This window comes from Coregonus clupeaformis, unplaced genomic scaffold, assembly GCF_020615455.1.
Source record: "Coregonus clupeaformis isolate EN_2021a unplaced genomic scaffold, ASM2061545v1 scaf0711, whole genome shotgun sequence".
Lineage (NCBI taxonomy): Eukaryota > Metazoa > Chordata > Actinopteri > Salmoniformes > Salmonidae > Coregonus > Coregonus clupeaformis.
In genome coordinates, this window is record NW_025534166.1 from 207255 (window position 1) to 229730 (window position 22476).

General features: G+C 44.3%; 1 protein-coding gene across 1 annotated transcript; it reads right to left on the reverse strand.

The window, feature by feature from the left end:
• Positions 1-2049: 2049 nt before the first annotated feature.
• LOC123485488 (zinc finger protein 239-like) lies at positions 2050-20596 on the reverse strand. Its single transcript, XM_045216440.1, has 3 exons — positions 20515-20596; positions 8239-8845; positions 2050-2431 (listed from the first exon to the last, which is right to left on the reverse strand). Exons 1-3 carry the CDS (start codon positions 20594-20596, stop codon positions 2050-2052), a joined length of 1071 nt encoding a protein of 356 aa, XP_045072375.1.
• Between the last annotated feature and the right edge of the window lie 1880 nt (positions 20597-22476).

Genomic DNA, 22476 nt, shown 5'->3' on the forward strand with positions numbered 1-22476 from the left:
TAGAAAAAAAATCCCTTCCTTTTCCCGTTTGGCAGTGCGTCGCCCATATCGCCCTATTGAACACACCGCCCCTGGTACTGAACAACATATTCGAGTGCAGAACCTTTTTTAGACAGTTACTCACTGGTGTTAATCAGATATTCTGTCTCCTCCTCTTTCACTAACAGAACGTCTTCAACCTTCTCTTTTATTGAGATAGCCTCCTCTTCCCCCCAAAAAGGTTCGTCTTTCACTGTAACATCCTCTTCTTCTTTCACAATAACAGCCTCCTCTTCCTCCTTTTTTATTCTGAAAGCATCTACCTCCTCTTCTTCCACTGTGATAGCCTCTATCCCCTCTTCCTCTTTCACTCCAAACGGATCTTTCTCTTCTTTCACTAAAACATCCTTCTCTTCTTTCAATGTGATATCCTCCTCCTCTTCTTTTATTCTGAAAGCTTCTACCTCCTCTTCCAGTGTTCCAGCCGCTATTCCCTCTTCCACTCCAAAATGCTCCACTTCTTCTTTCAATGTGATAGCCTCCTCTTCCTCCTTTTTCATTCTGAAAGCTTCTTCCTCTCCTTTCACTGTAATATCCTCCTCTTTTACGACAATGTTCATCCCCAGAGCTTCTTTCTCTGTCCAGCAGACCTCCTCTTCTTTAGCAGGAGGAGAGTAGCTTAGTGAGCTCATGGTCGGGGATGTTAGCTAGCTAGCTAGCATTAGCTGGTTAGCATTAACGACTAGCCTAGTGCCGGGCTGAATATCAATCTTAACAAGCTAACACATTTAACATCTAGCAAATGACGTTAAAGTTAAGAAGTTGATACGTAAACATAATTGTGTTTAAAACGCTGAGACTAATATACACAAGAATGAGCTTCAATGTTTCATTTTCATGTTGACTAGCAAGCTATCGAGGTGGATAAGTAGCCGTGTTGCTGTTCTTAGCATCCCGTCCACTAGATTATACGTCACGCAAGAAGCACCTGAAGCCTCACATCGCCATCTGCTGACTGAATTGAGTAACGCAGTTTAACAAAAAAGATTCTGTCAAACAACGTCATAACAAATCATTTCAAAGTAAGGATTTTCCTCACTTCTTATCGGAAGAAACCGGAAACATCCGGTTTTCATGGATACACAGTATCTTCAAGTTAGCTTCCTTATACAATTTTCTTCTATTCAGATTTATTTAAATTTTTACATTTTAGTCATTTAGCAGACGCTCTTATCCAGGGCGACTTACAGGAGCCATTAGGGCAGGGTTTCCCAGATTCGGTGAGTCCATACATTTTTCATACTGGCGCTTGTAACGCCAGGGTAGTGGGTTTGATTCCCGGGACCATTCATATGTACAATGTATGCATGCATGACTGTAAGTCGCTTTGGATAAAAGCGTCTGCTAATTGCCTTATATTATTATTATTGATATACCTCTTTCCACACTGGGAGCAGTGGTAAGGCATCTTCCATGTGTGTGTTACCACATGGTCTTTCCCTAACTGGGTAAATATCTTTCCACACTGGGAGCATTGATAACGTTTCTCTTAGGTGTGGATTCTTTCATGCTCTTTTAGTTGCCTTGACCAGGTCAATTTAAATCCACAGTGGGAGCAGTGGTAAAGCTTCACTCCAAAGTGTATTCTCTGATGTATTTTCAGAGTCCCTAACCGGGTAAAACACTTTACACACTGGGAGCATTGGAAAAGCTTCTCTCCTGAGTGTGTCCTCTCATGTGATTTTAGGCACCATGATGAGGAAAATCAAATTTCACATCGGGAGCAGTGGTTGTGTATTATCTCATGTCTTTTCATGCTCCCTAACTCTGTAAAACTCTTTCCACACTGGGAACATTGAAAGGTTTTTCTCCTGTGTGTGTCCTATCATGCCTTTTCAGGTTCCCTAACTTGCTAAAACTATTTTTACACTGAGAGCATTGGAAAGGCTTCTCCCCTGTGTGTGTTCTCAATTGCGTTTTCAGGTTCCCTACCAAGGTAAAACCCTTTCCACACTGAGAGCATTGGAATTTTTTTTATCCTGTGTGTATTCCCTTATCGTCTTTCAGATTTTATGAATTGATAAATCTCTTTCCACCCTGTGAGCACTGAAAAGGTCTCTCTAAAGAATGTGTTCTCTCATGTGATTTCAGGTTCCCTAGCTGGGTAAATCTCTTTCCACAATCTGAGCAGTGGTAGGGCTTCTCCCCTGTGTGCGTTCTCAAATGCGTTTGCAGGTTCACTACCCGGGTAAAACCTTTTCCACACTGAGAGCATTGGAATGTTTTTTCTCCTGTGTGTGTCCTTTCATGTGTTTTCAGGCTCCCTTCCAAGGTAAAACCCTTTCCACACTGTGAGCATTGGAACGGCTTTTCTCCAGTGGGTATTCTTTCATGCTCTTTCAGGTAACATACCCACTTAAAACTCTTTCCACAGTGGGAACACTGGTGTGGTCTCACTGGTTTGGGCATCTCTGGTTCCCCTGAAGGACTCTTACCGATGTGAGAGTGAGAGTCTGCCAAAGACAAACAGCGTATCTAGTTAAACAGAGACTAGGATCATATACATTTTTATATTTTTTTTCATTTTGAGCTGTGAAACATTTTGCTATGTTGTGCACTTAATAAACACGACCCTGAATGAACCCTCCACGTGGTAAAACTGTCTTCCTCTGAGGTTTAATCCAAACTAAAGATCCCTCAATAACCTGAGGTCAGTGTTTTAGATTGTTTAATCCAGATCCAAATGATCCTTCGCTGTCTTTGATTCTGTCCCCTTCATCATTTTGAAAAGAAAATGAAAGCCAAGATTTCACCCAAATGTCATGAAATCAGACAGGAGTTGGGTTGTAATAATATAGCATATACTGTATGACGTGGCGTCATAGAGATTTTCAGATTAGTCTGTGTAACTCTTTACATGTACATTTGAGTCATTCAGCAGACGCTCTTATCCAGAGCGACTTACAGGAGCCATTAGGGAAGGGTTTTCCAGATTCGGTCCTCGGGACCCCAAAGCACGTGTTGGTTGTTGCCCTAGCAACACTACACTGCATTAGGGTTTACCTTTTACTGCAGTGGGGCTAAATCAGGGTCACACATTCTTGGTAGTCTTAAACAAATCTGCTTTGAAACACACCTCACACACATTGTTATGGGCTTAAAAAAAAGAAGAAAAAAAGACACCTATACCATGTCAGATATAGAGTTGGAATGTATTACATTAGACACCTGTACCATGTCAGATATAGAGTTGGAATGTATTACATTAGACACCTGGACCATGTCAGATATAGAGTTGGAATGTATTACATTAGACACCTGTACCATGTCAGATATAGAGTTGGAATGTATTACATTAGACATCTGTACCATGTCAGATATAGAGTTGGAATGTATTACATTAGACACCTGTACCATGTCAGATATAGAGTTGGAATGTATTACATTAGACACCTGTACCATGTCAGATATAGAGTTGAAATGTATTACATTTTGAGTTTGCGTCCCGATATTACACTTCATATACATCACAGAACACTGAAATACTGTATAACAAAACTGTTTAACATACAAATACCAGATTTTCAGAGTTACATTCGTAAGATTTTATGAATTATGAAATTCTGAAAAATATGAATAACATTGCACCCTTGAGGCCACCAGAGAGCGATTTGGACATTTGACTGCAGGAAAGGGCTACGTGCCCCGCCTCCCTATACCTTATAGCTAAATATTAAGGACCTAATAAAACCATTGAGATTTAAATAACAAATGAACACTTAGTTTCTGATGAGTTATTTTACAACTGATATCAACACTTAGTTTCTGATGAGTTATTTTACAACTAATATCAACACTTAGTTTCTGATGAGTTATTTTACAACGGATATCAACACTTAGTTTCTGATGAGTTATTTTACAACGGATATCAACACTTAGATTCTGATGAGTTATTTTACAACTAATATCAACACTTCGTTTCTGATTAGTTATTTTACAACTAATATCAACACTTAGATTCTGATGAGTTATTTTACAACTGATATCAGCACTTCAATTTAGGTTCTGATGAGTTCTTTTACAACTAATATCAACACATAGTTTCTGATGAGTTATTTTACAACTAATATCAACACTTAGTTTCTGATTAGTTATTTTCCTTCTGTAAGTTTCAGAAACATTGCTGTGCTGTACTATACTCTACTGTGACGGTGGGCTGGACTGTTGGTACTTAAAACGGGAGGAATGAGACAGAATATCTATCTAAACAGTCTGTTCCATACCCACTTTCTCTGCTTACCTCATGTCAAAATAAAAGTCCCCCAAAAGTTCTTCCTTTTTTTGTGCACACATGCCATGCTTTTATTTTTACAAGAGCAGCTATACTCACTGGTGTCGTGTTCAGTCTCCTCCTCCTCTCCTTCCTCTTCCTCCTTCACCTTTTATTGAGATAGCATCCTCTTCCTCTCTAAAATGTTCTTCCTCTTCTTTCACTGTAATATCCTCCTCTTCTTTAGCAGGGGAGTAGCTAAGTTCATGGTTGGGGATGTTAGCTAATTAGTGACTAGCATCAGCGATTAGCATTAGTGCTAGGCTGAGTATCAATCTCAACAAATAGAACAATGAAATTAAGTTGAAATTAACTAGTAGATACATAAACAGAATTGTGTTCAAAACACTCAGATTAATATATCCAAAATGTTCTAAAAGAACTTCAATGTTTCGGTTTTATATTAGCTAGCAAGCTACCGAGGTGGTTGAATCAGTAGCTTTGCTGTTGTTGTTGTTGATGAAGCATCTTCTTCTATGGTATAATGGTGGTCCGCAAACAAACCTTCAGGGTGTTTGCCGCCACCTAATGTGCTGGAGTGTGTGGTCAATCATGGTTTACATGAGCTCTACATTGATATACTGTATACAATAAATATGAATAAATAAATCAATATTTTTTACCTTTATTTAAACAGGAAGCCACCATTGAGACCAGGGTCTCTTTCCTGCACATAACATTTATAGACCAAATCTAATCAAAATCGGAAAGTACAAAACAAAGTAAAATACAGTTCAGACAATCCAGAAAAACAGTCACATTCCTCAGCAAATAGTTCCTCAATCAATATTGCATATTGCCCAAAAGTAACAAATTTAGGTAAAATCTTTATTTTATTTTCAAACAAAACGTTAGTTTTTCATGTATTTTTTTAAAGAATAAAATGATATGTAAAAGTACAAAGAGAATCATGTGTTGATCAGAACAGATTTTTAATGAGTGAGTATTTTAAACACAGGTTACAACAATATCAAGATATGCAGTTGGGTCTATACTGCGCCTACATTTTGTATCAATACATAATGTAGATGTACAGTACCAGTCAATGTATGGACACACCTACTCATTCAAGGGTTTTTCTTTATTTTTACTATTTTATACATTGTTGAATAATGGTGAAGACATCAAAACTATGAAAAAACATATGGAATCATGTAGTAACCAAAAAGTGTTGAACAAATCAATATATATTTTATATTTACATTCTTAAAAATGGCCACCCTTTGCCTTGATGACAGCTTGGCATTCTCTCAACCAGCTTCATGAGGAATTATTTTCCAACAGTCTTGAAGGAGTTCCCACATACAGTGGGGGAAAAAAGTATTTAGTCAGCCACCAATTGTGAAAGTTCTCCCACTTAAAAAGATGAGAGAGGCCTTTAATTTTTATCATAGGTACACGTCAACTATGACAGACAAAATGAGAAAAAAAAATCCAGAAAATCACATTGTAGGATTTTTTATGAATTTATTTGCAAATTATGGTGGAAAATAAGTATTTGGTCAATAACAAAAGTTTCTCAATACTTTGTTATATACCCTTTGTTGGCAATGACACAGGTCAAACGTTTTCTGTAAGTCTTCACAAGGTTTTCACACACTATTTTGGCCCATTCCTCCATGCAGATCTCCTCTAGAGCAGTGATGTTTTGGGGCTGTCGCTGGGCAACACGGACTTTCAACTCCCTCAAAGATTTTCTATGGGGTTGAGATCTGGAGACTGGCTAGGCCACTCCAGGACCTTGAAATGCTTCTTACGAAGCCACTCCTTCATTGCCCGGGCAGTGTGTTTGGGATCATTGTCATGCTGAAAGACCCAGCCACGTTTCATCTTCAATGCCCTTGCTGATGGAAGGAGGTTTTCACTCAAAATCTCACGATACATGGCCCCATTCATTCTTTCCTTTACACGGATCAGTCGTCCTGGTCCCTTTGCAGAAAAACAGCCCCAAAGCATGATGTTTACACCCCCATGCTTCACAGTAGGTATGGTGTTCTTTGGATGCAACTCAGCATTCTATGTCCTCCAAACACGACGAGTTGAGTTTTTACCAAAAAGTTATATTTTGGTTTCATCTGACCATATGACATTCTCAATCCTATAGAAAATGTGTTATTGTGGGAAGCTTGTGGAAGGCTACCCGAAACGTTTGACCCAAGTTAAACAATTTAAAGGCAATGCTACCAAATACTAATTGAGTGTGTGTAAACTTCTGACCCACTGGGAATGTGATGAAAGAAATAAAAGCTTAAATAAATCATTCTCTCTGACATTATTCTGACATTTCACAATCTTAAAATAAAGTGGTGATCCCAAGATAGGGAATTTTTACTAGGATGAAATGTCAGGAATTGTGAAAAACTGAGTTTAAATATATTTGGCTATTTTGCAGAAAAATAGCCCCAAAGCATGATGTTTCCACCCCCATGCTTCACAGTAGGTATGGTGTTCTTTGGATGCAACTCAGCATTCTTTGTCCTCCAAACACGACGAGTTGAGTTTTTACCAAAAAGTTATATTTTGGTTTCATCTGACCATATGACATTCTCCCAATCCTCTTCTGGATCATCCAAATGCACTGTAGCAAACTTCAGACGGGCCTGGACATGTACTGGCTTAAGCAGGGGGACACGTCTGGAACTGCAGGATTTGAGTCCCTGGCGGCGTAGTGTGTTACTGATGGTAGGCTTTGTTACTTTGGTCCCAGCTCTCTGCAGGTCATTCACTAGGTCCCCCCGTGTGGTTCTGGGATTTTTGCTAACCGTTCTTGTGATAATTTTGACCCCACGGGGTGAGATCTTGCGTGGAGCCCCAGATCGAGGGAGATTATCAGTGGACTTGTATGTCTTCCATTTCATAATAATTGCTCCCACAGTTGATTTCTTCAAACCAAGCCGCTCACCTATTGCAGATTCATTCTTCCCAGCCTGGTGCAGGTCTACAATTGTGTTTCTGGTGTCCTTTGACAGCTCTTTGGTCTTGGCCATAGTGGAGTTTGGAGTGTGACTGTTTGAGGTTGTGGACAGGTGTCTTTTATACTGATAACAAGTTCAAACAGGTGCTATTAATACAGGTAACGAGTGGAGGACAGAGGAGCCTCTTAAAGAAGAAGTTACAGGTCTGTGAGAGCCAGAAATCTTGCTTGTTTGTAGGTGACCAAATACTTATTTTCCACCATAATTTGCAAATAAATTCATTACAAATCCTACAGTGTGATTTTCTGGATTTTTTTTCCTTAATTTGTCTGTCATAGTTGACGTGTACCTATGATGAAAATTACAGGCCTCTCTCATCTTTTTAAGTGGGAGAACTTGCACAATTGGTGGCTGACTAAATACTTTTTTCCCCACTGTATGCTGAGCACTTGTTGGCTTTGTTTCCTTCACTCTGCGGTCCAACTCATCCCAAACCATCTCAATTGAGGTTCAGGTCGGGTGATTGTGGAGGCCAGGTCATCTGATGCAGCACTCCATCACTCTACTTCATCACTCTACTTCAGTACGGAAAACACTGGAAAGTCAATACACAAGACACATTCAGAGTCTCTACGGCCTACTGATCCACCATGTATTGGACCTACATCTGTCCTATGTCCTACTGTTCAGTCTACATCTGTCCTATGTCCTACTGTTCAGCCTACATCTGTCCTATGTCCCACTGTTCAGCAGCCTACATCCTTATCTCCTGTGTGCGTCCTCTCATGTCTTCTCATGTGACCTAACCAGGCAAAACTCTTTTCACATTGGGAGCAGTGGTACGGCTTCTCCCCTGTGTGTATTCTCTCATGCAGTTTCAGGTGACCTAACTGGGTAAAACTCTTTCCACACCGGGAGCAGTGATGAGGCTTCTCTCCTGTGTGTATTCTCTCATGTATTTTCAGGTACCCTAACCAGGCAAAACTCTTTTCACATTGGGAGCAGTGGTAGCACTTCTCCCCTGTGTGTATTCTCTCATGAACTTTCAGGTGTCCTAACTGGGTAAAACTCTTTCCACACTGGGAGCAGTGATGAGGCTTCTCTCCTGTGTGTGTCCTCTCATGTTGTTTCATGTTCCCTAACTGTGAAAAACTCTTTCCACACTGGGAGCATTGGAAAGGTTTATCTCGCTTCTCCCCTGTGTGTATTCTCTCATGCTCTTTCAGGTATTCTTTCCGGTTAAAACTCTTTCTACACTGGGAGCAGTGATGAGGCTTATCTCCTGTGTGTATTCTCTCATGTATTTTTAGGCTCCCTAACTGGGTAAAACTCTTTCTACACTGGGAGCATTGGAAAGGCTTCTCCCCTGTGTGTATTCTCTCATGTCGTTTCAGGTCCCTTAACTGGTTAAAACCCTTTCCACACTGGGAGCAGTGATGAGGCTTCTCCCCTGTGTGTATTGTCTCATGTCGTTTGAGGTCCCCTAACTGGTTAAAACCCTTTCCACAGTGGGAGCAGCGGTACGTCTTCTCTCGCTTCTCCCCTGTGTGTATTCTCTCATGCTCTTTCAGGTATTCTTTCCGGTTAAAACTCTTTCCACACTGGGAGCAGTGATAAGGCTTTTCCCCTGTGTGTATTCTCTCATGCACTTTCAGGTGTCCTAACTGGGTAAAACTCTTTCCACACTGGGAGCAGTGATGAGGCTTATCTCCTGTGTGTGTCCTCTCATGTATTTTCAGGCTCGCTAACAAGGAAAAACTCTTTCCACACTGGGAGCATTGGAAAGGCTTCTCCCCTGTGTGTATTCTCTCATGTCGTTTCAGATCCCTTAACTGATTAAAACCTTTTCCACAGTGGGTGCAGTGGAATCGTCTTGCTGGTTTGGACGTCTCTAGTTCCTCTGAATCTGGTCTTTCTCCTGCCAAAGACAGAGCGTTTATTTAAACAGAGACCTGAATGAAACCTCCACAACTCTGCATATTGGTTATTGATTTGGACACGTTAAAACTGTGTTTTGACATTGGGCTATCCCACCTTGCAAAATGTTGTTGAAAAGAAGACTATGCTCGAGGTCCAATCTATGTTCGGTTTTGGTTGAATGTGAAAGTTGAAGAGATTTCTCAGGTCGTTGTTTCAACGACTTGAAAACAACTTCATTCAACGTACTTGCAGCCTATAAACATTGACGCAGGATAACACATGCGTCTATGAACAATTTTATTAACAATCTTACATCACTCCAGTATTTCTTGACAATATTCAAGTGCTAATTGTCTTTATTCCACTACTGAAGAAGCATGACTCAAATCACCTACTCATATTTCAAACATCCAGCCTGACAAAATTTACATTTGTAATTATTCCATGCCTCCCTATTGGAAATGAATTATTGACAATACATACTGTGGGGAAAAAAAGTATTTAGTCAGCCACCAATTGTGCAAGTTCTCCCACTTAAAAAGATGAGAGAGGCCTGTAATTTTCATCATAGGTACACGTCAACTATGACAGACAAAATGAGAAAAAAATCCAGAAAATCACATTGTAGGATTTTTAATGAATTTATTTGCAAATTATGGTGGAAAATAAGTATTTGGTCAATAACAAAAGTTTCTCAATACTTTGTTATATACCCTTTGTTGGCAATGACACAGGTCAAACGTTTTCTGTAAGTCTTCACAAGGTTTTCACACATCTGCTAGCCCCGGCCCGCTAGCACACGCTAGCCATGGCCTCTTACTCGCTAGTGCTTTAGCAGCCTCCGAACTATCCTATTGCTGTTCACCGGACCTTACGATAACTCAGCTATACAGCTGATGTCTGCTGGACTGTTCCTTTTTTACTACATCCTGTTTATGTTTAGCCTCAGCCCAAACATGGTTAGCTTATTGTTGTTTCGGTTATTTCTAATTGTACTATTTCACTGTAGATCCCCCAGCCCAGCTAAACCTGCCTTAGATAGCTCCTTTGTCCCACCCCCCATACACGCGGAGACCGACTCAATTGATGCCTCCAGTGATGCTATCTCTTTCATTGTTACCCAACGCTTAGGTTTACCTCCACTTTACTCATATCCTTCCATATCCTTGTCTGTACATAATGCCCTGAATCTTTTCTACAACACCCGGAAATCTGCCCCCTTTATTCTATGTACCCAACGCACTAGAAGACCAGTTCTTAAAGCCTTTAGCCGTATCCTTATTCTAGTCCTCCTCTGTTCCTCTGGTGATGTATAGGCTAACCCAGGCCCTGCAGCCCTCAGTATCACTCCTACTCCCCAGGCGCTATCATTTGCTGACTTCTGTAATCGCAAAAGTCTTGGTTTCTTGCACATAAATATCAGAAGTCTACTTCCTAAGTTTGAGTTATTCACTGCGTTAGCACACTCCGCCAACCCTGATGTTCTAGCAGTGTCTGAATCCTGGCTCAGGAAGGCCACCAAAAATTCTGAAATGTCCATCCCCAACTATAACATTTTCCGTCTAGATAGAACTGCCAAAGGGGGTGGAGTTGCAATCTACTGTAGAGATAGCCTGCAGAGCTCTATCATACTATCCAGGTCTGTGCCCAAACAGTTTGAGCTTCTGCTTCTAAAAATCCACCTTTCCAGAAATAAGTCTCTCACTGTTGCCGCTTGCTACAGACCCCCCTCAGCCCCCAGCTGTGCCCTGGACAACATATGTGAATTGATTGCCCCCCATTTATCCTCAGAGTTCGTACTGCTTGGTGACCTAAATTGGGATATGCTTAATACCCCGGCCATCCTACAATCCAAACTAGATGCCCTCAACCTCACGCAAATTATCAACGAACCTACCAGGTACAACCCTAAATCCGTAAACATGGGTACCCTCATAGATATCATCCTGACTAACATACACTCTAAATACACCTCAGCTGTCTTCAACCAGGATCTCAGAGATCACTGCCTTATTGCCTGCGTCCGTAACGGGTCCGCGGTCAAACGACCACCCCTCATCACTGTCAAACGCTCCCTAAAACACTTTAGCGAGCAGGCCTTCCTAATTGACCTGGCCCAGGTATCCTGGATGGATATAGATCTCATTCCGTCAGTAGAGGATGCCTGGTTGTTCCTTAAAAGTAATTTCCTCTCAATCTTAAATAAACATGCCCCATTCAAAAATACAGAACTAAGAACCGATATAGCCCCTGGTTCTCCTCAGACTTGACTGCCCTTGACCAGCACAAAAACATCCTGTGGCGTACTGCATTAGCATCAAATAGCCCCCGCGATATGCAACTTTTCAGGGAAGTTAGGAACCAATATACACGAGCAGTCAGGAAAGCAAAGGCTAACTTTTTCAAACAGAAATTTGCATCCTGTAGCACTAACTCCAAAAAGTTTTGGGACACTGTAAAGTCCATGGAGAATAAGAGCACTTCCTCCCAGCTGCCCACTGCACTGAGGCTAGGAAACACTATCACCACCGATAAATCTACAATAATCGAGAATTTCAACAAGCATTTTGCTACAGCTGGCCATGCTTTCCATCTGGCTACCACTACCCCGGCCACCAACTCTGCACCCTCCGCTGCAACTTGCCCATGCCCCCCGCTTCTCCTTCAAACAAATTCAGACAGCTGATGTTTTGAAAGAGCTGCAAAATCTGGACCCCTACAAATCAGCTGGGCTAGACAATCTGGACCCTTTCTTTCTAAAACTAGCCGCGGAATTTGTCGCAACCCCTATTACTAGTCTGTTCAAACTCTCTTTCATAACGTCTGAGATCCCCAGAGATTGGAAAGCTGCCGCGGTCATCCCCCTCTTCAAAGGGGGTGACACTCTAGATCCAAACTGCTACAGACTGTGACGTCACGAGAGGCTACACAGCTTTCAGCGGGATTGCTCAAGTAGTGCAAGGAGACCAGGTTCAAACAAAACAAGGATTTTATTATAGGTCTTGGGAAATTAACGAAAATATAACAAAATTCTGTTCTCTTGTGGCTCTTTAAGGGTTAACAGTTCAGGGATGTCTCTTCCACATCCAAAATCATAATTCTCACTCGCTCAGATAACTTTTCCCCAGCCTTACTGTAGTCCACGTTGCAGCTAGTGGCCAACCCAGCAAAAAGTCCTTCCAAATGTCTCTCACGTATTTCCACAGGTGCATATATCCAAAGGTGAGTATTTCCCAAAGGTAAGTATCTCCAAATCCTTATATTCCTCATGGAAGTGGACGTGCAGCACTCTTGTCCTCCAGAGAGCCCAGGTTGGAGACTGTGTTTCTTCACCCCCCACACACTCCCTCAGTGTGTCTCTTCCCTTCCCACAACCTTCAGCTCATCAGCTCCTCATTTGTTTCAGCTGCGTGGGAAGATTGGCCATAGAGGGGTGGAGTTCCCGACCATACCAGCAGATGGAGCCATAGCTGTCTGGGTTTGCAGCCACCTCAGGGGGATGTAACGTCCCTCCAGGACACAGCCTCTCGTGACATCACACATCCCCCTCCTCGGGACCGACGTCCTCGTCGGGGTAAAGGCAGCGAAGAAGGCATCACGCCGGGAGAGGGCGTCCGCATTGCCGTGGTGCTTGCCAGCCCTGTGGACAACAGAAAAGTTAAACGGTTGCAAGCTCAAAAACCATCTGGTTACTCTACTGTTTGATTCCTTGTTCTTGGCCATCCACTGCAGAGGGGCGTGATCAGATACCACCATGAAACGTCGGCCCAGGAGATAGAACCGAAGGGGACTCCAGGGCCCAGACTACAGCCAGACATTCTTTCTCCACCGTTGAATAGTTCTTCTCTCTTGGAAGTAACTTTCTGCTTAGGTAGAGAATGGGATGTTCTTCACCGTCATGTGCCTGGGTGAGGACAGCACCCAGACCCACCTCCGAAGCATCCGCTTGGACAATGAATTCCTTCTTGAAGTCTGGTGCCACCAGGATCGGACTGGAGCAGAGTGCTCGCTCCAGGTTGAGGAAAGCCGCCTCCGCCGCAGGGTTCCACTTCACCATTCGTGAGTGGCGTTTGGTCGTCAGCTCCGTCCAACGGTGCAGCTATGGTAGCAAAATCTGCAATAAAGCGTCTATAGTAGCCAGCGAGGCCCAAAAATGACCTTACTTGCTTCTTGGTGATGGGCTGCGGCCAGTCCTGTATGGCCCGCAGTTTGGCTTCCTGTGGTTTGACCAACCCCCGCCCAATGGTGTACCCCAGGTAGTTTGTCTCACTGAAGGCCAGCTTGCACTTCTTCGGGTTTGCCGTGAGCCCTGCTTCCCTGAGCGAATCCAGCACCGCTTGTACCCGGGGTATGTGGCTGGCCCAATCCGGACTTTGTATAACAACATCATCCAAATAAGCCGCTGCGTGCCTCTTGTGGGGCGCAAGGACTCGATCCAGCAGGCGTTGGAACGTGGCAGGTGCCCCGTGGAGACCAAACGGAAGTCGGGTATACTGGTAGAGCCCCTCCCGGGGTGGCAAAGGCTGTCTTCTCCTTGGACGCCGGGGTCAGGGGCACCTGCCAGTAGCCTTTTGTGAGATCAAGAGTGGTTAGGAAACGAGCATGCCCCAAGGAGTCTATTAAATCATCGACACGAGGCATTGGGTATGCATCAAATTCAGACACTTCATTCAACTTTCGATAGTCATTACAAAATCGTACTGAACCGTCTGGCTTGGGAACTAGTACGATGGGACTTGCCCAGGCACTGTGGGACTCTTCGATTACTCCCAACTCCCGCATCTTCCTTACCTCCTTCTGTATAACCACTTTACGAGCCTCTGGCACGCGGTACGGGCGCTGGTTTACCGTTCGGCCAGGCATGGTGCGGATCTCATGTTGGACCACCTCTGTGTGACCGGGAAGGGAGGAGAAGACATCCTGGTTCTGCTCCACGAGTTCCAGGACCATCTGTCGTTGATGTGGGGAAAGATTTGGACCCAGCTGAACCTCTTCTCGCGCCGGTTCCTTGGTCTCTGTGGGGGGTAGACAGCTGAACATCGCCTCTCTGGCGTGCCACTTCTTTAAAAGGTTAACATAATAAATCTGCTCGGTTTTTCTTTTATCTGGTTGCCTCACCTTGTAGTTTACTTCTCCCATGCGTTCAATGACCTCATATGGTCCTTGCCAGGTTTCCAGGAATTTACACTCAACGGTTGGCACCAGGACCAGCACTCTGTCCCCCGGCTTAAACTCCCTGGGTTGAGCAGATCTGTTGTAGGAGGCTTGCTGTTGCCGCTGACTGGCCTCCAGGTGTTCCCGCATCATGGGATAGATGGCCTTCATTCTCTCCCTCATAGCCCCGACATGGTCGATCAGTGTCCGCTGTTGGCATGGCTGCTCCTCCCAGGCCTCCTTGGCGATGTCGAGCAGTCCTCTGGGTCTGTAGGAAAGCAAGAGCTCAAAGGGTCAAAAACCAGTAGAAGACTGAGGTACCTCTCTCACCGCAAATAATATGTATGGTAACAGCTGATCCCAGTTGCGCCCATCTTCCCCTACCGCTTTCCGCAGCATGGATTTTAGTGTTTTGTTAAAACGTTCGACTAGGCCATCTGTCTGGGGGTGGTAGACCGAGGTTCTCAGCTGTTTGATTTTCAGTAAAGCACAGAGTTCTTTCATCACCCTGGACATGAATGGAGTCCCTTGGTCCGTCAATATCTCTTTTGGGATTCCCAGACTAGTTGAGAGACGGAACAGCTCCTTGGCGATTTGTCTGGATGTAGCCTTCCTCAGCGGAATGGCCTCCGGGTACCGGGATGCATAGTCCAGAATGACCAGAATGTATTGATGTCCCCTGGAACTTTTCGGTAAGGGCCCGACTATGTCTAATCCAATCCTCTCAAAAGGAGTTTCGATAATGGGCAAGGGAATGAGCGGGTTTCTATATGTGGGCTTTGGCGCAACCTGCTGACACTCAGGGCAACTACGGCAGTAGTTCTCTATCTCTTTGTGTACTCCTGGCCAAAAGAAACGTTGCATGATTCTTTCCTTAGTCTTCTCTACCCCCAAGTGGGCCCCCTAGCGGGTGTGTGTGTGCTAGGTTGAGTACTGTGGCCCGATAGGGCTGTGGCACGAGGAGCTGTTCATGCACTTCATCATTTTTCTTGACTATCTGATATACTAACCCCCGGTTTACTGCGAAATGGGGGTAAGTAGGGTTTGTCTTATCACCTAGCACTACACCTTCTAATACCTGCACATTTCTTAAGGCATTTGCAAGAGTAGGATCTTGTAATTGAGCCGTACCATACTGGCCTGTGAGAGGGGGAAGCTCTTGGGTGCCTGGGACGTCTTCTTCACTGGAGAACGGAGCACTTTCCTGGGCTGCGTTCTCTTCTCCCGTATCCGGACCAGTCTCGGTGTCGGTCTGGGCACCTGCCATCCCTATCAGAGCCCGGGCGGGAGTGAGTAACTCGGAGGATTGCACCGGAGCCTTCCCAGGATGAGTCTTGCCTCTCAGTTTCCGAGGTACTCGGGTTATCCTCTCCTGAGACTCTCTCCAGAGTGGGTAAAAGGCTGGGCAGTCTCGTCCAATTAGGACAGGGACGGGGAGGGAATCAACCACCCCCGCCGTCGTGTGTATGGTTCCCCGTGTGCTGGTCATTGTAAGTTCAGTAATGGGGTATTCTCTGGTGTCCCCATGGACACAGGAAACTGGGAGGACTTTCCCCGGGGTCAGACACGTTGGGCCCACCAAATCCTTACGCACCAGGGTGGCCCGGCTACCAGAATCCAGTAAGGCCTCCACATCATGGTGATTCACAGTTACCGGGCAGGTGGGGGGGTCGATCTGGGCCGCCATCTACGACTCCCAAGAGCGAGGCAACACGGTGTGTGGGTGCTGAGCTGGAGGACTCCGCAGTGGGCATAGGTTCATCGGCTGGTTTCCCACACTGCCAGGAGATATGTCCCATCTCCCCACACCGGTAACACTGTCGAGTTTCCCCCTCCTGGTGTACTCTTCTTGGACCCGCCTGGTTTCTGGCTCCCCCTGGAGCCGGGATAAGTCCTGACGTGGCTGGGTTCGAGACCTTGGGGGTCCCTTTGGACGGGTTCTTCCCATTTGTGGTGGGGCCGCACTCCTGGGGTCTTTTTCGGGAAGCATTCAGCATCTCCGCTGTGGCCTGGTACTTTTCCACAGCTTCCACGGTCAGATCAGCCGTGGTCAAGGCCTGTTGACTGATGAACCGCTTTGCCTCATAAGGCAGGGGCGCGTAGGTAACGATCCACCACAACGGCCTCCACCACCGCCGCTGCTGTATTCCTCTGCGGATCCAGCCATTTCCTTGCGATTCGGACAAGTTCATGCATCTGCGCCCGAGGAGGTTGGTGTAGTTGGAAGGTCCAGCTGTGAAAGCGCTGGGCCATACCAAACTTTGTGAGTCCATATCTGCTGAGGATCTCAGACTTCAGGGCATCATAGTCAGTAACCTGGTCAGGGCCCAGGTCCCGGACAGCATTCAGCGATTCCCCGGTTAGAAAGGGGGCTAACAGACCAACCCACTGTTGCTTGGGCCAGGCTTCCCTAGTGGCCGTGGCCTCAAATGCATGCAGGTATGCCTCAATGTCATCGGTAGCTCCCATCTTAGATATAAAGTCACTTGCCTTTATTGGGCGGGTATTTTGGACAACCCTCTGTCTCTGCAACTGCAATTCCTCTGCCTTCAGAAGGTTGGCTTTCTTTTGCTCCTCCAAGAGAGCCACGTTTGCTTGCATCTGGGCTTGCTGGCCAGCAACAAGGGCTTTCAATATGTCCTCCATTTCAGTCGGGCGGGGAGCCTACGGCCAACTTGGAAAACTGGGTGATCAAACCTTCGGTATCCTCCTCTGACATGCACTATTAACGCTTGAGCTTGCCCGTATTCTCCACCATCTGTGACGTCACGAGAGGCTACACAGCTTTCAGCGGGATTGCTCAAGTAGTGCAAGGAGACCAGGTTCAAACAAAACAAGGATTTTATTATAGGTCTTGGGAAATTAACGAAAATATAACAAAATTCTGTTCTCTTGTGGCTCTTTAAGGGTTAACAGTTCAGGGATGTCTCTTCCACATCCAAAATCATAATTCTCACTCGCTCAGATAACTTTTCCCCAGCCTTACTGTAGTCCACGTTGCAGCTAGTGGCCAACCCAGCAAAAAGTCCTTCCAAATGTCTCTCACGTATTTCCACAGGTGCATATATCCAAAGGTGAGTATTTCCCAAAGGTAAGTATCTCCAAATCCTTATATTCCTCATGGAAGTGGACGTGCAGCACTCTTGTCCTCCAGAGAGCCCAGGTTGGAGACTGTGTTTCTTCACCCCCACACACTCCCCTCAGTGTGTCTCTTCCCTTCCCACAACCTTCAGCTCATCAGCTCCTCATTTGTTTCAGCTGCGTGGGAAGATTGGCCATAGAGGGGTGGAGTTCCCGACCATACCAGCAGATGGAGCCATAGCTGTCTGGGTTTGCAGCCACCTCAGGGGGATGTAACGTCCCTCCAGGACACAGCCTCTCGTGACATCACAAGACCTATATCCATCCTGCCCTGCCTTTCGAAAGTATTTGAAAGCCAAGTTAACAAACAGATCACCGACCATTTTGAATACCACCGTACCTTCTCCGCTATGCAATCCGGTTTCCGAGCTGGTCATGGGTGCACTTCAGCCACGCTCAAGGTCCTAAACGATATTATAACCACGATTGATAATAGACAGTACTGTGCAGCCGTCTTCATCGACCTGGCCAAGGCTTTCGACTCTGTCAACCACCGCATTCTTATTGGCAGACTAAATAGCCTTGGTTTCTCAAATGACTGCCTCGCCTGGTTCACCAACTACTTCTCAGATAGAGTTCAGTGTGTCAAATCGGAGGGCCTGTTGTCTGGACCTATGGCAGTCTCTATGGGGGTGCCACAGGGTTCAATTCTTGGGCCGACACTTTTCTCCATGTATATCAATGATGTCGCTCTTGCTGCTGGTGACTCTCAGATCCACCTCTACGCAGACGACACCATTTTGTATACATCTGGCTCTTCATTGGACACTGTGTTAACAAACCTCCAAACGAGCTTCAATGCCATACAACACTCCTTCAGTAGCCTCCAACTGCTCTTAAACACTAGTAAAACTAAATGCATGCTTTTCAATCGAACGCTGCTGGCACCCGCCCACCCGACTAGAATCATCACTCTCGACGGGTCTGACCTAGAGTATGTAGACAACTACAAATACCTAGGTGTCTGGTTAGACTGTAAACTCTCCTTCCAGATTCACATAAAGAATCTCCAATCCAAAGTTAAATCTAGAATCGGCTTCCTATTTCGCAACAAAGCCTCCTTCACTCATGCTGCCAAACATAGCCTCGTAAAACTGACTATCCTACCGATCCTTGACTTCGGCGATGTCATTTACAAAATAGCCTCCAACACTCTACTCAGCAAATTGGATGTAGTCTATCACAGTGCCATCCGTTTTGTCTCCAAAGCCCCATACACTACCCACCACTGTGACCTGTACGCTCTTGTTGGCTGGTCCTCACTACATGTTCGTCGTCAAACCCACTGGCTCCAGGCCATCTATAAATCACTGCTAGGCAAATCCCCGCCTTATCTTAGCTCATTGGTCACCATAGCAGCACCCACCAGTAGTCTGCGCTCCAGCAGGTATATCTCACTGGTCATTCCCAAAGCCAACACCTCCTTTGGCCGCCATTCCTTCCAGTTCTCTGCTGCCAATGACTGGAACGAATTGCAAAAATCTCTGAAGCTGGAGACTCTTATCTCCCTCAATAACTTTAAGCATCAGTTGTCAGAGCACCTTACCGATCACTGCACCTGTACACAGCCCATCTGAAATTAGCCCACCCAACTACCTCATCCCTATATTGTTATTTATTTTGCTCTTTTGCACCCCAGTATCTCTATTTGCACATAATCTCTTGCACATCTAGCATTCCAGTGTTAATACTATTGTAATTATTTTGCACTATAGCCTATTTATTGCCTTACCTCCATAACTTGCTACATTTGCACACACTGTATATATATTTTCTGTTGTATTTTTGACTTTATGTTTTGTTTTACCCCATATGTAACTCTGTGTTGTTTTTATTGCACTGCTTTGCTTCATCTTGGCCAGGTCATGGTTGTAAATGAGAACCTGTTCTCTACTGGCTTACCTGGTTAAATAAAGGTGAAATAAAAATAAAAATAAAGTGTGGTTCTGGGATTTTTGCTCACTGTTCTTGTGATCATTTTGACCCCACGGGGTGAGATCTTGCGTGGAGCCCCAGATCAAGGGAGATTATCAGTGGTCTTGTATGTCTTCCATTTCCTAATAATTGCTCCCACAGTTGATTTCTTCAAACCAAGCTACTTACCTATTGCAGATTCAGTCTTCCCAGCTTGGTGCAGGTCTACAATTTTGTTTCTGGTGTCCTTTTTGTCCTTTTTACAGCTCTTTGGTCTTGGCCATAGTGGAGTTTGGAGTGTGACTGTTTGAGGTTGTGGACAGGTGTCTTTTATACTGATAACAAGTTCAAACAGGTGCCATTAATACAGGTAACGAGTGGAGGACAGAGGAGCCTCTTAAAGAAGAAGTTACAGGTCTGTGAGAGCCAGAAATCTTGCTTGTTTGTAGGTGACCAAATACTTATTTTCCACCATAATTTGCAAATAAATTCAATTGCTGGTTTGGACGTCTCTGGTTTCTCTGAATCTGGTCTTTCTCCTGCCAAAGACAGAGCGTTTATTTAAACAGAGACCTGAATGAAACCTCCACAACTCTCTTGCTAGGAGGTTTAATCCAAATCAGATCCCTCAAAACCCGAGGCCAGTTTACAAAACAATTCTCATTTAAAATAATCTTGGCAGGGATGATTGGTTGGGTTACTTTCTAAATGTAATCCGTTACAGTTGCTAGTTACCTGTCAAAAATTGTAATCAGTAAAGTAATATTACATTCCGTTACTTTTAGATTACTCCCCTTAATGCATTAGTAGAAGACACAAATGTATGTTCCCAATTGAAGAACATCTATTGCAGGATAAATCAACGTTAAAGATAATTATTATTCATTATTTTTGTACACCTTTTTACTCCCCAATTGGTAGTTACAGTGTTGTCCCATCGCTGCAACTCCTGTACGGACTCGGGAGAGGCGAATGTCGAGAGCCGCACTGCTTTTCTTGACACAATGCTGGCTTAACGCGGAAGCCAGCAGCACCAACGTGTCGGAGGGAACACCGTACTGTTGCGCCCGGCCGGCCACAGGAGGAGCTAGAGCGCGATGGGACAAGGACAAACCCAGGCCGGCCAAACCCTTCCCCTGAGCCGGACGACGCTGGGCCAACTGGGCGCCGCATCATGGGTCTCCCGGTTCACGGCCGGCTGGGATCGAACCAGGATCTGTGGTGACGCCTTAGAACGCTGCATGCTTTTGAGCACTACTGAAAAAGTACTATTTACATGTGAAAGACGAAATGCTGCATTTACTACAGGCCTATTGTTTACCTTTGTGTTGGGGACACTTTGATATCTTGATAATATGCAGCTGTTTAAAGGGCAAAATCCACAGATGAAACAATAACAAAACGGTCGACCCTGCCTCTGTTTTGGTAAACAGCTGAGGGATGGAAGAAATGTAATGTAAGATGAATAGAGAGAGCTATGGATGCAAGGACTGACCATCCATGATATCAACATTATTGTTTTAAACATGTTATGAGGCTATATAGTGTTTGTTTACATTTACAATGTTTAAAAGCTTGGATAAAAACAAAACTAGCCTTCCACAAGCTTCCCACAATAAGTTGGGTGAATTTTGGCCCATTCCTCATGACAGAGCTGGTGTAACTGAGTCAGGATTGTAGGCCTCCTTGCTCGCACATGCTTTTTCAGTTCTGCCCACACATTTTCTATAGGATTGAGGTCAGGGCTTTGTGATGGCCACTCCAATACCTTGACTTTGTTGTCCTTAAGCCATTTTGCAACAACTTTGGAAGTATGCTTGGGGTCATTGTCCATTTGGAAGACTCATTTGCGACCAAGCTTTAACTTCCTGACTGATGTCTTGAGATGTTGCTTCAATATATCCACATAATCTTCCTTCCTCATGATGCCATCTATTTTGTGAAGTGCACCAGTCCCTCCTGCAGCAAAGCACCCCCACAGCATGATGCTGCCACCCCCGTGTATCACGGTTGGGATGGTGTTCTTCGGCTTGCAGGCTCCCCCATTTTACTCCAAACATAACGATGGTCATTATGGCCAAACAGTTCTGTTTTTGTTTCATCAGACCAGAGGACATTTCTCCAAAAAGTATGATTTTTGTTTCCATGTGCAGTTGCAAACCGTAGTCTGGCTTTTTTATGGCGGTTTTGGAGCAGTGGCTTCTTCCTTGCTGAGCGGCCTTTCAGGTTATGTCGATATAGGACTCGTTTTAAATGTGGATGTAGATACTTTTGTACCTGTTTCCTCCAGCATCTTCACAAGGTCCTTTGCTGTTGTTCTGGGATTGATTTGCACTTTTCGCACCAAAGTACATTCATCTCTAGGAGACAGAATGCGTCTCCTTCCTGAGCGGTATGACGGCTGCGTGGTCCCATGGTGTTTATACTTGCGTACTATTGTTTGTACAGATGAATGTTGTAACTTCAGGCGTTTGGAAATTGCTCCCAAGGATGAACCAGACTTGTGGAGATCAACCATTTCTTTTCTGAGGTCTTTTCCCATGATGACAAGCAAAGAGGCACTTAGTTTGAAGGTAGGCCTTGAAATACATCCACAGGTACATCTCCAATTGACTCAAATGATGTCAATTAGCCTATCAGAAGCTTCTAAAGCCATGACATAATTTTCTGGAATTTTCCAAGCTGTTTAAAGGCACAGACAACTTCTGACCCACTGGAATTGTGATACAAATTAATTATATGTGAAATAATCTGTCTGTAAACAATTGTTGGAAAAATTACTTGTGTCATGTACAAAGTAGATGTCCTAACTGTGGAGTGGTTGAAAAACGAGTTTTAATGACTCCAACCTAAGAGTATTTAAACTTCCGACTTCAACTGTGTATATATATATATTGGAGGGTATTTAAACTTCCGACTTCAACTGTATATATATATATATATATATTGGAGGGTATTTAAACTTCCGACTTCAACTGTATATATATATATATTGGAGGGTATTTAAACTTCCGACTTCAACTGTGTATATATATATATATATATATATATATATATATATATATATATATATATATATATATATATATATATATATATATATTGGAGTGTATTTAAACTTCC

Excerpts from the sequence above, each read along its gene's own strand:
- LOC123485488 (XM_045216440.1), bottom strand. The coding sequence starts at position 20,596 with ATGCAGCGTTCTAAGGCGTCACCACAGATCCTGGTTCGATCCCAGCCG. Across the intron at positions 8,846-20,514 it reads GACCCATGATGCGGCGCCCA|AGCCTTATCACTGCTCCCAG; the intron begins GTTGGCCCAGCG and ends ACACAGGGGAAA. Across the intron at positions 2,432-8,238 it reads AGAATACACACAGGGGAGAA|ACCACACCAGTGTTCCCACT; the intron begins GTGCTACCACTG and ends CAAACCAGTGAG.